At 41.2% G+C, this 14,324-nt stretch overlaps 1 protein-coding gene across 11 annotated transcripts in view; it reads left to right on the forward strand.

Moving 5' to 3' along the window:
• tns1b (tensin 1b) overlaps positions 1 to 14,324 on the forward strand; it is a 158,518-nt gene that overhangs the window by 141,698 nt on the left and 2,496 nt on the right. For 8 of the 11 annotated variants that reach the window (XM_035676528.1, XM_035676529.1, XM_035676530.1 and 5 more), the window contains 13 exons: positions 1,656 to 1,849; positions 1,941 to 2,079; positions 5,198 to 5,293; positions 6,222 to 6,402; positions 6,657 to 7,717; positions 8,142 to 8,228; positions 9,841 to 9,969; positions 10,215 to 10,307; positions 11,678 to 11,755; positions 12,252 to 12,320; positions 12,433 to 12,459; positions 12,899 to 13,067; positions 13,956 to 14,024. In XM_035676528.1, coding sequence (XP_035532421.1) covers positions 1,656 to 1,849; positions 1,941 to 2,079; positions 5,198 to 5,293; positions 6,222 to 6,402; positions 6,657 to 7,717; positions 8,142 to 8,228; positions 9,841 to 9,969; positions 10,215 to 10,307; positions 11,678 to 11,755; positions 12,252 to 12,320; positions 12,433 to 12,459; positions 12,899 to 13,067; positions 13,956 to 14,024 — 2,392 coding nt within the window. The remainder of the gene's footprint in view (positions 1 to 1,655; positions 1,850 to 1,940; positions 2,080 to 5,197; positions 5,294 to 6,221; positions 6,403 to 6,656; positions 7,718 to 8,141; positions 8,229 to 9,840; positions 9,970 to 10,214; positions 10,308 to 11,677; positions 11,756 to 12,251; positions 12,321 to 12,432; positions 12,460 to 12,898; positions 13,068 to 13,955; positions 14,025 to 14,324) is intronic. The other 3 variants (XM_035676533.1, XM_035676539.1, XM_035676534.1) reach the window with 2 other exon arrangements.

A 14,324-nucleotide genomic window follows, 5' to 3' on the forward strand; every position in this document is an offset into this window, starting at 1 on the left:
CAGCACAGTGTTTGACAGTACTCTGCTGTAGAGCAGTGCATCGTGGGTACATCTGGTTCTCAGTTTCCAGGCTCAGTGCGATGGTGGGTGTGTTTCTGTTTGGGGGTGTTGACTACATGCTTTTAAAAGCTGTCAGTTCCAAGATTTTTTAACCAACACCCTGCCAACAGCAAGCTACTTGAAGCTGGAGATAAATCAAGCATCCCAACAGATGGCATGATTGGCACTCATTTATTTCTTTCTGTTATGTAAAAAATAATATGTGAAGCTCATTAATTTATTATCCATAACCTAGTGATGGCAATACAAAACAGAGCTTTGGAAGGTAACTTTGAGGTAAGGGAAAATCATTTTTTTTACTTATGTCGCAATGGCAACAAACATTCCTAACTAATTTATCTGTTAAAATTTTTACATTTTCACAGCTGCTATCGCTAATGTTTCCCCACAGATATTTGGCCAGCATTTTGCTTCCCCACTTCAAAGTGAGTGAAGAGGATATTAATATTTTCACAATTCCATAACAGTCAGGCTCATAGGGTGTGTCTACGTGTTTTTCCATGTATGGAAAGGTCTGTCAGTATCATACTGAGAAAAGTCACATTTTTGTTGTGTTGTGTTGCTGTGAGATCATATCATGTGACAGAGGAGCTCTAAGAAATAAACAATAAGATATCTCGAGGTCCATGAAACATGTTATTCATCCAACTGTTTCAGTGACATTAAGTGACATTAAGAAAGTAGCACTTACAAAACACACAGGGTTAAGTTGCCTCAGGACAAACAACACCACAGGATTTATTATCCCCAAATTTCCCTCTTGTTTCTTAAAGCTATTGTACTTGCCTCATTTTTCCCCATTAACCTTCATCTTGTTCCAAAGCGCAGAGCAGCCAGTGATGGTCTTTCACATTGGCTTTGCCGCTTTGGCCAGCATTTCATGCTTTCTTACCTCGACCCGCCAGTCAATGGCATTGCATATTAGCTTAAAGCTCTTAACTCAAATCCTGTTTGTTTTATGCTCGTAACTTTCTCTCTCTGGCTCTCCCAGTTCAAACCAGATTAACTGAAATGAGCTTACTGGCTTGCTTTGAGCTTCTGCCAGATCTGGCCACATTGACGCATTAGATAACCAACAGTTTGCACCAGTGTATTAGAAAGCCTTGGTCATTTGTGTGAGAGAACATTTTCCCCCCTGGCATTCCAAAAAATGGTTACTTATTACAGTTTCAGCTAATGCTAAAACGGGTGATAACACTTTATGTAACACGTTTCCAAGGTCATGTTTTTATTTTTCCTAAACTTTGAATAACAGTATGTCTTTTTTGTTTTGTCTGGAATATCATTCATGGTGAGTTTCTTTGTTTAATTCTTGTGATTTAATGGGCTTCAGTTTTGATCAGCAGCTAACCCTTTCGTTCACCTTGTGTGTATGCATGTTTAATTCAAAAGTTTTAAAAGCCACAGCCTCGTGCCAATCCTTTTCAGTGTTTGACTGTCTGCAAAATGCACACAAAGGCCTGTGCAGTGAGCATACACCGTGGCTGACCATTAACCTGATGACGGTGATGGAATTGCTGGAGGAAAGCGGTGTAATGGAGCAGCAGTGACCGGCCCTTGCTTAATTTTAAACACCCACTTGCATGTCGTCTCAGGTGTCCAGGCCCGTACAGTGTCCTTGGACGAGCCTGCAACTCTGCCCCGCCGTCGCATCACCAGTGAGGGCCAAAGCCAGAATGGTCCTGAAGACGGTCCCTCTCCTGATGTCCCCGTTCGCTCCCCCGTTCGCTGTGTTTCTCCGGAGTTTGTCAACGCCATAGCGATGAACCCCGGAGGACGACCTAAGGAGGTAGAAAGAGTACAGTTTGGAACGTGTTCTTGCACTGTTTTTCTTTGCACGTTGACATCTGTTATTTTCATGTAATTGTTCTGCTCTCCAGAGACACATGCACAGCTACCGTGAAGCCTTCGAGGAGATGGACGGTGGCCCCATCAGCCCTACACCCACAGTTGGTGGTGAGGTGTTTCCCCAAACCCCCGCCTTCCCCATCTCGCCGCAAACCCCTTACTTCAACCTGTGTAAGTTCCCCCTCCGGCTGACAGAGGGCACTGTGGATCTCAGGCATAGTTACTGTAGATATTCAACATGACAACACGATTTATATCAAATCCTTACTGAAGGCTGTATTTGACATGGGTATTATTCTTGTCTTGAGATTTGTGTCCTTATGCAGCATAGCAGTTTAAATACCATCCATGTGTTTCTAGTAATGAAAGCTATTTCTAAATTTCTCTTGAATTGGTCCAGTTCATAGTATATTATATTAACTCTTCAGTGGCAATACTTATTTTAGTGATATGGGTACTTAGCATTTATCATCTTATGATTGTTATTCTTTTTTAAGTGGTGTAGGTTATCCTATTATACTTAACTGACTGTAGAAAAAGTCTTTGTGTAAGTTCACATGTTTTGTGACTCTTTGTCAGTCACTGAAGATATTTTATCTTGACTTACTATATTTTTTCTTCTCTTTTTGTACTTCATTTGGTACCACATATCCCGAATAGTGATAAAATATCCCCTCTATTACCTCATCTCATTTTCAGTCAGATTGCAAATGGGCCGCACTTTCAATGCCCAGTGTATGAGTGGGAAGTTGCCGCGTTCTGGCCTTGTGTTGGTTCATCAAAATGCCTGAGTGACCACGTCTCGTGAAGACTGAATCCTTATTCTCTCACAAGAATGTCTGCAGTCATTCAGTATATGCAGAATAAGAAAAAAAAAAAAAGGGAAATGGAAAGTGAGAAGGAAAAAGGCCAAGTCAGTTTATTGTAACTGATGCACAAAATTCAAGTCTGGCCTGCTACTTAATCATTTTCATTTCTATTTGCTATCCTTTTCTGCTATCTCTTTTTAGGAAAGAACATGTTTGACTTATTTGCTAATTCAATAAAACATAAAAAGCTATAGATAGACAAACCAATAGACATACACTCCCATCTCCCCATCCTACCGTCTTTCAACCCCCTCTCTCTGTCTCATACACCCCACACTAAAAACAAGAGTCACGTATTAGGTAACGCATCGTTTGCCAACTCTACCAATTACCTCATCCAGTCCTCTTGCCTATCTCCCCCAGGGCACACCCATAAAAGTTAGTCATAAAAACACACCATATTTTTAACACCCGCTCTGTGGTGTAACATCCCTCCCTCCCCTCAATGTGGGAACATTGTGTACGCAGTGACACTGAGCAGTAACCTTTTCTGAGATAACCAAAGAATGTTGAATTAATTAATTTGGACAAATGAATTGACTGTTGCATTAGACATGCATTTGTGAGATTTTAAAACCAGTGTCGTTTTCCAGCTAAGCACAAAATATAGTTAACTGTAGTCAGTGAACTGAGAATAATTTTGCAGTTATTTGCAAAATTTCTTAAAGGTGCATGGTTAGCTGATTGATTAGTGCACGTGACACCAGATTTATTTCCCATTACACGATCATCTTGAGTAGTGTGTCCTCAAATCACATACCCAAATGTTCACTTAGCCTGCCCCCCACACACACCACCCATGATTAAACGTGGGGCATCTAGGTTGCAAGTACAAAGAATTTATTTGGATTCTTTGGTAAGTGGAGGATGCACGTCTCTCTACTAGAGTTCCACTGTCCTAAAACGTCAGCCAGTTGATCTCCCATCCCGTCCTGCCCTGTCCCGACCCCTTTACCCATCACTTATCACAGTTCTGCACTGCTTTGGCATGAGAGCCACACGAGAGCAGCACCGGCAGCAAAACTGACATGTAGAGTAACGCACACACATCATACTCGAGACATACAGTTCAGTAGATAAAAGGTTCACAGAAGTCATTAGGATTTATCCCCTGGAAACCATCAGTATCTCAAGCTTAGAATATCGAGGTCATGGTGGCTCTAGAGGAAAAGGATCACCAAAGTCAATAGGTTTTATCCTCTGGAACCATTTATATAGATATTTTAGTCTGGACCAGAGTGGTGGAACAACCGACTGGCATTGCTATCCCCACAGCCATCCTGCTAGCATGGCTGAAAACAGGAAACAATATGCAGTTTTATAGAGAATGAAATGAATTAGTCTTAACTTATGCAGACACAGATACACACATCCATAGACCCATACATGTAAAGCACTAAGACAGCTGCTGCTGCTCTCTGTATTGCTGTTGTCATCTGTTTTTGGGTTCCTGTTCCTGCCTTATTTCACCGCAACCAGCACCCTGCTTGCCCTCCCCCCGGCAGTCTTAATTACCTTGTCATTTATGTATTGTCCTTTGATATGTGCTAGCAATATGTGTTTTTTTTTCCCTCCACATGAATATTGTGTGTTTACGCTGGAGGGGAATAAAGGAGTAGTTGACACTATCAAGGAAGACTAAAGGTGCAAGACAGAGTCACGAAGTGGAAAGAGTCACCTTGAATAAAACACAGTCACAGTTAGGATGATTACAGTAATACAGGTATAAATATGACTACGGCTCTAGTTGCGATACACTCTACTCCTCATCCCCTCCGGTGTTAATGTGGCAGAGACTGTGTCAAAGTTCCTCTCCTTTCATGTACACTATTAACTTTGTGGCAACATTTGATTAAAAGGAATACAGGGATTGACTTGTTAAGAAAAATAATGTAAAACCAAAACAAACTACAGTCTGTAAAACTCACAAATGCAAAGATTAACTGAGGAATGGCATTTGTACCAGTCTCCTCAATCTCCTGTAAAATGAGTCCAGTTTGACCCAGCTCTGCTTTGATGTCAACCTGTGTTTGACACATCAGTCACATGCATGTTTTGCCCCTCCATCAGAGCATGAGCGCACCCCTCTGAACATGTTTGTGTGTGTTAACTTGTGTTGATGCATTTTATTGTCTTGACAGCTGTTATTAACTTGACAGTTGTTACCTGTGTATTAGTATACCAAGACCAACTTTAAACTGACTAGATTAGCCATTAGAAATCCAGCAGGCCATATGGAAATTAAATGGATATCATGATTTTTTGTATTATTTATTATTATATTTTTACATTTCATTTTATAATTTTGTCAGTTTCTCAAAAAGTGATAAATCATTGTTAGGCTGTACAAACGGGTAGCAGCTGTCAAGATGTCTGCAATGTGTGATGCTGTGTGATGATAACTGTCCCATTCTCTTCAGGCCGGTCCCCTCCTGGTCTTGCCAAGACTCCACTGTCAGCCCTGGGTTTGAAGCCCCACAACCCGGCAGAAATCCTCCTCAATCAAACAGGCTCAGGTTGGTTGTTAACACTCACAACTAGGCATGAACTAAATCCAAGTGGTTATTGTTTTCTAATGCTTTTAAAATGTTTGTGTACATCAGACTTTTTTGTAAAACAGGCAGTATGATCAGCTGAGGAACACAAAAATGCAATGAAATTCAAAAATGACTGATGAGGCATTTGAGTTGGATTAATGTTTAAACCCTTACACCTACATAGACACAACAAGCTTGTCAACCTTTAAACTTTCTCAAAATACACCCTCTGTGTGTGCAACTAAAGGCTACATAGGAACAGTTAACTTCTAACAATAATCCCTTATGAACTGAGTTCCTTTGAGCTCCTTGTCATACACATACTACCTATTAACACCAAATTAAAATAAATTACTATAGTACAGAAAAAAACAATTCTTTGCAGCTCCCTTGCTGTACCTCTGTTCCTTTACATTATTCTGTTTCTCTGGATTATCCCCAATGATGCTCCACAGATGATGAGAGCAGTGAGGGGGAGGAAGGTAAGAGTGCTGCGATAATGCCGCAGATAATCATCGACATTCACGGTTTTAATATCCTCTGCCTCATTTTTCTCTACCCATTGTTCAGATGTAGTTACATTTATCTACATTTAGAACCATTTCCATTTTCATGTCTGGAAAAGTCACAACCTGTTAACAGACATGTATTTTCATGGTTTTCTCTCTTTTTTTGCATTGTATCATCCCTTTATTTTAGTAGTAGTAATAATAGTGATTGTTTTTTTGTTTTTTTAACAAACTATACATAAAACACAGTTTTATGGGACATCAATTGCAATACGAGCCGGAATGGTCAAAATCACAACCACAAAGCTACAAACCAAAAGGGAATAACGAATACAGACAGAAAAACAGATGTGAAGTAAATTAGGCTCATAGAGAAATTTATTTCCTCTCCCATGCAGCACCAAGAAGCTACGTAGAGTCTGTAGCAAGGTCGGCAGTGACTGGCGGAGACCAGCCCACGTCACCTCGGAGCCTTAGCCCACCAGGAGAGACTGTAGGCCAGCAGAGAAGTCAAAGTCCCTCCTCCCACACACTGAACCCGCCTTTATCCAGCAGCAGCCCCATCCAGAACTCACAAGGGTGAGTCAAATACACAGTGCTTTTACTTTTTGAAAAAGACTTGTTTGTGTTCAAAAATAAAGAGTGGTCTTTCGGAGCCATTGGCTTCTTCTTTGCAACATAACCTATTTTTGTAATTACTATTTACATGTTCAGGGGTAATACTTTTTAGTCTGCAAAGTCATGCATCCAAATAAACACTTTGATGTATGTAGTTTGGAAGGAAGTGCACAAATACTTCAGCTGGTTAATACACTTTTCCAAATCTCTTCCAGTGATCACGCCTTAGCAGAGAGCAACGTTAGCACTCCGTCCCAACCCACTACTGATTCGGGCTTCCGCTCCCAGGCTACAGAGAGTGCCTACCCCACTCCAACCCCATCGTATCAAGCCCTGAATACCCCCACTTCTTCCTACCTAGATTCCAGCTCTCCGACCTCTTCCTACCTTGGCACTACTACCCCTACACTGTCCTACCTTGGCCCCAACACACTACTGGGGGGCTATGTGACCTCAGATGCCAGCCCACCCACCTCAGAACCATCCCACACGACGCTCAGCCAAGGAAGTCCCCGTGCACAGCACCAGACCAACATCCTTGGCCACCCCACCCTCGGCCTCTCCACCCACAACCCTGTCCTCCAGCAGCGCTCAAGTGCTAATCAGGATGGGTCCATGATGGGCCAGCAAATATCCCCAGCCAATGGCTTTGAGATGGGTATGGTAGGTCACAGTGGCAGTCCCATCCTTGGTCATCGTCTGTCTCAGGGAGCTCAGAGCAGCCCAGTCCTCAGCAGACAGGCCTCTTTCGGTCAGGGGTCTCAGCGGAGCCCGATCCTCAGCAGACAGCCATCCCTGGGCCAGCCCATACAGAGTAGCCCCGTGCTCAGCCGACAGCCATCTATCACACACCCCCAAGGAAGTCCAGTTTTGGGCCGCCACCCTTCTGTATCGCAGGTATCCCAGAGAAGCCCCAGTTTGGACCGTCACCCCATGCACAGCGGTTACACCACCCCAGATGAGAGACATGGGAACCTGTCACGGCAGAGCAGCTCCTCAGGCTACCAGGGACCACCCACTCCCTCCTTCCCCATCTCACCTGCAGGTTACCAGGATGGGGGGATGATGGGGATGGGTGTAGGGTTCAGGCAGGGTAGCCCGGCCCCTGGTTTCCAGCCCCAGCTTCCAGAGAAGAGACGCATGTCGAGCGGCGATAGACCAAATGGAGCTTTGTCCTATGGCACGCTGAATGGGAAGATCATGTCCCCAGCGAGTGGAGGAAGCACTCCCAGCTACTTTCACACCCTCTCTGACTTCTCAAGGTTCAATATGCCAGGTAAGGACACACATCTGGAGTATATCTGAAGTGGTATAAAAACAGATTTTGGAGTTCTTTTCTGTTTGCTTCTTTCTCTCTCTTTCTGAAACAGTCCGATCCAGGCAATACAGTGGCTTACAGCCCAGTGTGTTGGCAGTCACCTCTCTGCTTGTGTTGTGCTTTTAGTCCATTCTAGGCACGGCAACCTCTAACATAATGGCAGATATCTATACAACTAAAGCTCGGCATACTAACAAGATGTAAACTCCAATGTACAAGACAGCTTTAGGGTGTATCTTCAGTGATGTGTGTTGTCAGCAAACATGCTATATTGTAGTACCTTGGATAATCCATTTCAAAAAGGTATTTCAGAAGAGTGTGCCTTAAATATACAGACTGATTTCTGGCACTTCTGTGATGTTCTGTGGCATTTTTGTTGCAGATGGAAGCCCAGAGAGCAGGCTGAATGTCAAGTTTGTTCAAGACACGTCCAAGTTCTGGTACAAGCCAGAAATTTCCAGGGAGCAAGGTAAGACTTTTCCCTTAACTGACCTTTACACAGTTATTGTAACCATGCTTGCCCTTTAGTTTGTATTTTATGTTTGATCAAATATACGTACAAGTGGGTAGGTACAAGGTATTATTTTATCTTTCTGGTGCCAGGTGCTGGCTGGGGATTGGCTGGCTGGTTCAGTGTGTGCCAGAGGGCAACATTAGACATTTATATTAAGGAATATTACATCCGAAACCTATGTTTCAGATATGAAACGATGACACTTTGAACTTATACGTTTCTAAGGTGGAGCTGAGTAATTTGTAGTATGCAACTATGTTTGCCAGTGGTAAACAGCTAACCTCTTTAGCAATAAATATTAAGTACAAATGTTTATTTAGCAATATTGTGGCAACAATGACTGTTTGCAAAATACAGAGCATATTAATGGACAGTGGAGAAGTGGATTATGCTGGAGTGGTTTGAAAAGTTTGTGTAGATGTTCTGGTACTCTTTTCAGTGTCTCTCATACAAGGTCGCCAAGGTTTTAGTGCAGCATAAGTATGAAGCATTTTAAATGTGGTTGGGATGATTGAACTCATTCACCACACTTATTTTCATTCAACTTATTCATCTTTAATTAAAAAAAAAAAATCACATATTATGAACGCCTGTGCTCAACATACAATCCACATACCAGTGTATATACATCTCTGTACTCATGTGTTTGGCTGTGAGGTCAGTGGCTATTGGCTGCCCCATCTGCATTTGCTCATGGCCCGTATTGGATTATATCATGTTAAATACAAGCACATGCTCAACTGCAATGACATCACACACACACAGTTTGTACTGAGTGCCATGCGCTCCCAGAAGAAAAGCCACACCATATGTAGAGAATTAAGGAACATCTGCATGTGTTGCTCATCTCATCCATCTTCTTTCCTTAAACTATCACATGTGAGCAGGCCACGGCATTGAACTAAATAGTGAAGTAATGGATCTAAAGCTCTTGTCCTTGAACAATGGAGTATGTAAAGCAAAGTGTCATGTTAGAAGTTGTAGTTTTAATGAAAACCAGACTACCAGCAATTTTTTAAACGAAGGGTCAGGACTTTGCTCTTCGTCGTTCTTTAGACTTTTTGCTACCTTTTTCTTTAGTTCCACTTGATCCTTTAATAAGTTGACCTCCAAAGTCTGTTACGCAAATTTAGTGTATGTCTCTAACCTACACTGCTTGTTGATATTTCAATTAGCCTGCTGTACTGCTTCTTGCCTTCATGTTGTCTTTTGTGGTGTATGTTAAGTTTAAACTGTGACCTGCCAAGCACTGCAGATATAATGTGTAGGTCAAAGCTAAGTGTGATACATTATATGAATTAGCAACAGTGGTATGATGTGCTAAGATGCCTATAATTATATGAGATTAATATTGTTCATTTTGCAGGTGTTTGGCATTGGAAAAATTTGAAAAAGTTTGACTTGGCTTTGGCTAGATGTAAAATTTAAGAATTACCAAAGTTACTACAATTGATCTTGTAGCAAATTTCATTGCAATTAATCTGGTAGTCGATACATTTTACTAAAAACCAAATACCTTCATAATGTTCTGACAGTGTGAAATAACTGAATGCCCACTGTGTTAAAGCTATTGGCCTGCTGAGAGAGAGGGAGCCTGGAGCCTTTGTTATCCGGGACAGTCACTCATTCAGGGGGGCTTACGGCTTGGCCATGAAGGTGGCCTCTCCTCCGCCCTCAGTGCATCAGAGCAAGAAAGGTAAGGAGCTGGATGGTGGTTTACGTGAATGGCTATTTCAAAGCAGCTTCTAATGCAACAAGTATTTCCTTGGGTTACTTCAGTGTTTTGTGCAGCTCTTCTTTCTCCCTATTTTGGTCTTCGGTCAGGGTGGAGAAATAATTAAAGTTAATATGTTAATACCAGAGATGTGAGGTGATGTCTCCAGGTTAATCAGATGTTTATTACCTAGACTCGCTCACCCATCTCCCTCTCTTTTGTTGCAGGTGACATCACAAACGAGCTGGTGAGACACTTCCTGATTGAGAGCAGCCCGAAAGGAGTGAAGCTGAAGGGTTGTCCCAACGAGCCTTACTTTGGTGAGTGGAAGCCTTCTGCCCTCATGTACAGTGACAGCGGGGTTATTTGTTGTATGTTCCCCAGTCAGGGTTGGGGAATTTAGGACCCAGGGGACATGGATATGCTTCGCTGACAGCGTAGTAAAGCCGAGAGTTTGGAGGAAAAGTCAAACATGAGTGCTCCCGTCTGTGTGCCTGCCTGTGTTTCTGTCAAAGATCTGCACCCATTTCCAAGTTCTATAACATGTAATCCTACTGTAATTATAGTATTGACTGAAGTGATCTAACTCATGTTCTTCCTACTAATTACACTGCAAGGCTGTATGACGTACATACGTGTGTGTGTGTGTGTGTGCGTGCGTGCGTGCGTGCGTGCACGTGTGCATGTACTGAGAGAAACAAAGCTCCTCTGCCAAATCCAAAATGGGGCAAGCTGACTTCTGTAAACTTTTGTCTTGCCTCTCTTCAACCCATAACTCAATTCATCACTCTTTTCATGTGTGCAGTTGCTGTTTGTATTTCTTTTCTTCTGATTTTACAACAATATCAAAAGAATGATGGAGTGAGATTTCTACATTGCTAATAGATTATTTTTTTCTTTTCATTTGTAAATCTAACAAGCCACATTCAACTAAATCCATCCAACCTAAAAAGATGAATTATGGTTAATCACAATTGAACTTTTAGAGGGAAAGTGTATGTTTTTAAGTCTGTTTCCAGGTGTTTGGGTGTACTACTGCATATGTGAAAAAAAGTATAAAGCCTTTTGTGGCTCCGGGGGAAGCTGTATAAAGTCTGATAAATTGCCTCAACTGATGTCAATTAAGTCAACATCAGTGAGAGAAACAAAATCTGGGGGTGGTCATGTTGGATTGTGGGTAATGTAGGCCCCAAGGTTTGACAAGGAAGAATGTGTGAAATAAAATACAGTATCTTTGGGTCTCCTGCATCGCGAGTCAGACAATGAGACAATGTTATGAGTGCAATGCTAAATTGGTGGAGTACTCTTCGCTAGGTACTAGATATCATATCATAGTGGACACAAATTTAACAATGATGGAAAAGAAATTTAAAATAAAATTTCTGTTATTATTGCTTAGAAAAACATATGTAGAATGTTATATTTTAAGTGTTTGCTTAACACAATAACCAATAAAAACACACCACTGGAGCGCCATTTCTTAAAATACACTTATTACAGGAAAGTAGCAGCAATCTAAAACATTACTGAAAACGTGGAGTGGATTTTTTTGTGACATTGTAGAAAGGTCCTGACAACTACTACAGCACAGCAGGAACCAGGAGTTCGCTGTCAGTGTGAGAAGTAGATACCAAAGAATGAATTGTTTAAGGTTAAATGTTTCTGACTGTGTGTTGTTTCTGTTCGACAGGTTGTCTGTCTGCCTTGGTCTACCAACATGCTATCACACCACTGGCCCTACCCTGCAAACTACTTATCCCTACAACAGGTCTGTAGAATCGCAATGTGTGTTCAGTAATGTTTCTGCATTTTGAAGTGATTCTCTGTTCTTTCTGAGTACATTATGTTAAACTTTCTACAGATAAAAACTATTCAAACTATTATTAGTGTTACACAAGTTTACCTAGTGTGAGAAAAGTTGAAATAAACTATCATACAAAAAAAGATATAAAGACCTATAATATCATATTACCCACCTGTGCCACATTTTAAATTTTGTTCCAGGCATTTCCATTTGTAAATCTTTCTTACTTTATCTTTTTGCTAGGTATGATTTAAAACTGATTTGATTATCATAAAAGTTTCTTTATTGCATGTAGATTTACAGTATAATGTCAGTGGTGAGACTGGAACCTGTAATTAACATAGTATTGGTCATGTGCTGACTTTTAGTGAAGGAAATGATGATGAACCCCTGCAGATGCTACAAGTGCCCTCGCTGCACTTAAATAAAAACTGAACTTCCTCTCTCTCGTTTCATGTAGATCTCATTGAGGAAGTGCCAGAAGTCGCAACAACAAATCCACTGGCCGACAGGCTGAAACAAGGAGCAGGTAAAACATACACAACACTATCGTTGTTAAAGCCAGCACAGCTTTGAGATTCAATGTGTCCTAAATCGTCCTATTGACTTATTCTGACAACGTGACATCCTTGTTATCCCAGTGCAGAGGGCCCCTGCTGATTCCCATGGTAAACCCTGTGCACTTTTATTTGGAAACCTACATCTGGAATGTGCATCCTATATGTTTGTTTTTTGTCTCTGTATGTTGCACAAATGAAAACAAATGGTTGTTGGCCTGGTGTAACTGAATTCTTGGAGATGTTTTTAGATTTTGTCGTTTAACATTAGCGTCCAGCTTCTTGTCCATAACAGGCAGAATGTTTTATGTGGAATGATTTGGATGGATTTGTTTCTGAAACTGTCTGATCCCAGCTTTGCTCCAGACAGCATGTTCTCCAAATGAGAGGAATCAGTATTTTTGCATGAGCAGGTCAAAACAGGCATTAATAACATTTTCAACAGGATTCATTTTGCACTAAATACAATTGCAGTTATGTTGTCCATTTGAAATTTCCATGTCTTTATATAATTCCGTTTGTCTGACTGGGACATCCGCTCTCTTCCCAGCATGCAATGTGCTCTACATCAACTCAGTGGAGATGGAGTCCCTGACAGGCCCTCAGGCTATTGCCAAGGCCATATCTGAGACACTGGCTGCCGCTTCGCCACCTACTGCCACCGTTGTGCACTTCAAGGTGTCTTCACAAGGCATCACGCTGACCGACAACCAGAGGAAGTAAGTCTGGATACCACCTGTCTGTGTTTAATGACGTCTTGAAATGTTTGAAAGATGCATCACAAGATAAACATTGCATGACATCTGGAGATTTTGCTGCGTTTGATGTCTGAACACATTTTGTTTTTGAAGGGCAGGTGTGAACATGAATCACTGCACACAATCAGAGCCAATAAATAATTGCTAACACAGGATTAAAGGATGAAGGTTTATTCAGTTTTGTGTTGTGTAGTTACCAGGAGGAATAAAACTGTCAGCAAAACCGTAAATCCCAACCAAAACATCGGCATGGCCAATATTATTGAAAACGGTTCACAGATATATTGGTATCTGCATGATCTTTGAAAAGCTAATTTAGTGGTCTTTGGCAAAAATATGTATCTATCTGGCTTTAAAAATCTCATATTGCATGGTTTTACACAGGAACCCGGCTTCACCTGACATAAAGAGCACTTCTGCCAGTGTCAGAAGAAATAATAAAGTTTTTATGAAATGTAAAATTAGACCCATTATTACCTCAGGTGGAATGAGCAGTGGTGCTACATCACACTGCAAAATACTTTAAAAATGTTTAAAGTAATAAAGATCTAGTTACTACAGAGAATAGCTGTGACCACATGAATCCACACACACACACGCGCATGCACACACCCTCCATTGCATATTTCATCCCCATAGGGCAAAAACTGTCTCACCAAAGGGTGGGAATGTTTGTGGACCAACCAACTAGCTATATAGAGCTGCTGGTTGCAGCTAAAAAGTCACAATCAGGTGCTGATGTGTCGAAAAAAAAAACTCATCAATGACTATAGTGTAATCTGACACTGGACATTTCATGTTTTTTTTTGGTATTTCTGTAATCTGTACTTTGATTTTCTGCTTTTATAGGCTTTTCTTCCGACGCCACTATCCTAGCAACACTGTCACGTTCTGCGATACTGACCCTCAGGACAGAAAGTGAGTACAGAGACATGAAAATGATTTCTTAAAATACCGTTCATGATTTGATTATCATCATGATGTTAGGCTCCTCGATGAAGCGTTACTAATGAGTACCAAGATTATTTGAAAAGTCAGAATAAGGTTCAAAAGTTATCAAGTTACTTGTTATCCTTATAGCTCTTTTGGATACTGTTTTTTAATTATTATTATATTATTATTATTAATTATAGTAGTAGTAGGTAGTAGTAGTAGTAGTAGCTAGTAGTTGTTAAGGTAAGTAGCCTAGTAGTGAGTGCTAGTATGGTAGCTGACCTG

Source organism: Morone saxatilis, unplaced genomic scaffold, assembly GCF_004916995.1.
Source record: "Morone saxatilis isolate NCDOM2014 unplaced genomic scaffold, NCSU_SB_2.0 Contig5, whole genome shotgun sequence".
In the NCBI taxonomy this organism is placed as follows: Eukaryota; Metazoa; Chordata; class Actinopteri; family Moronidae; genus Morone; species Morone saxatilis.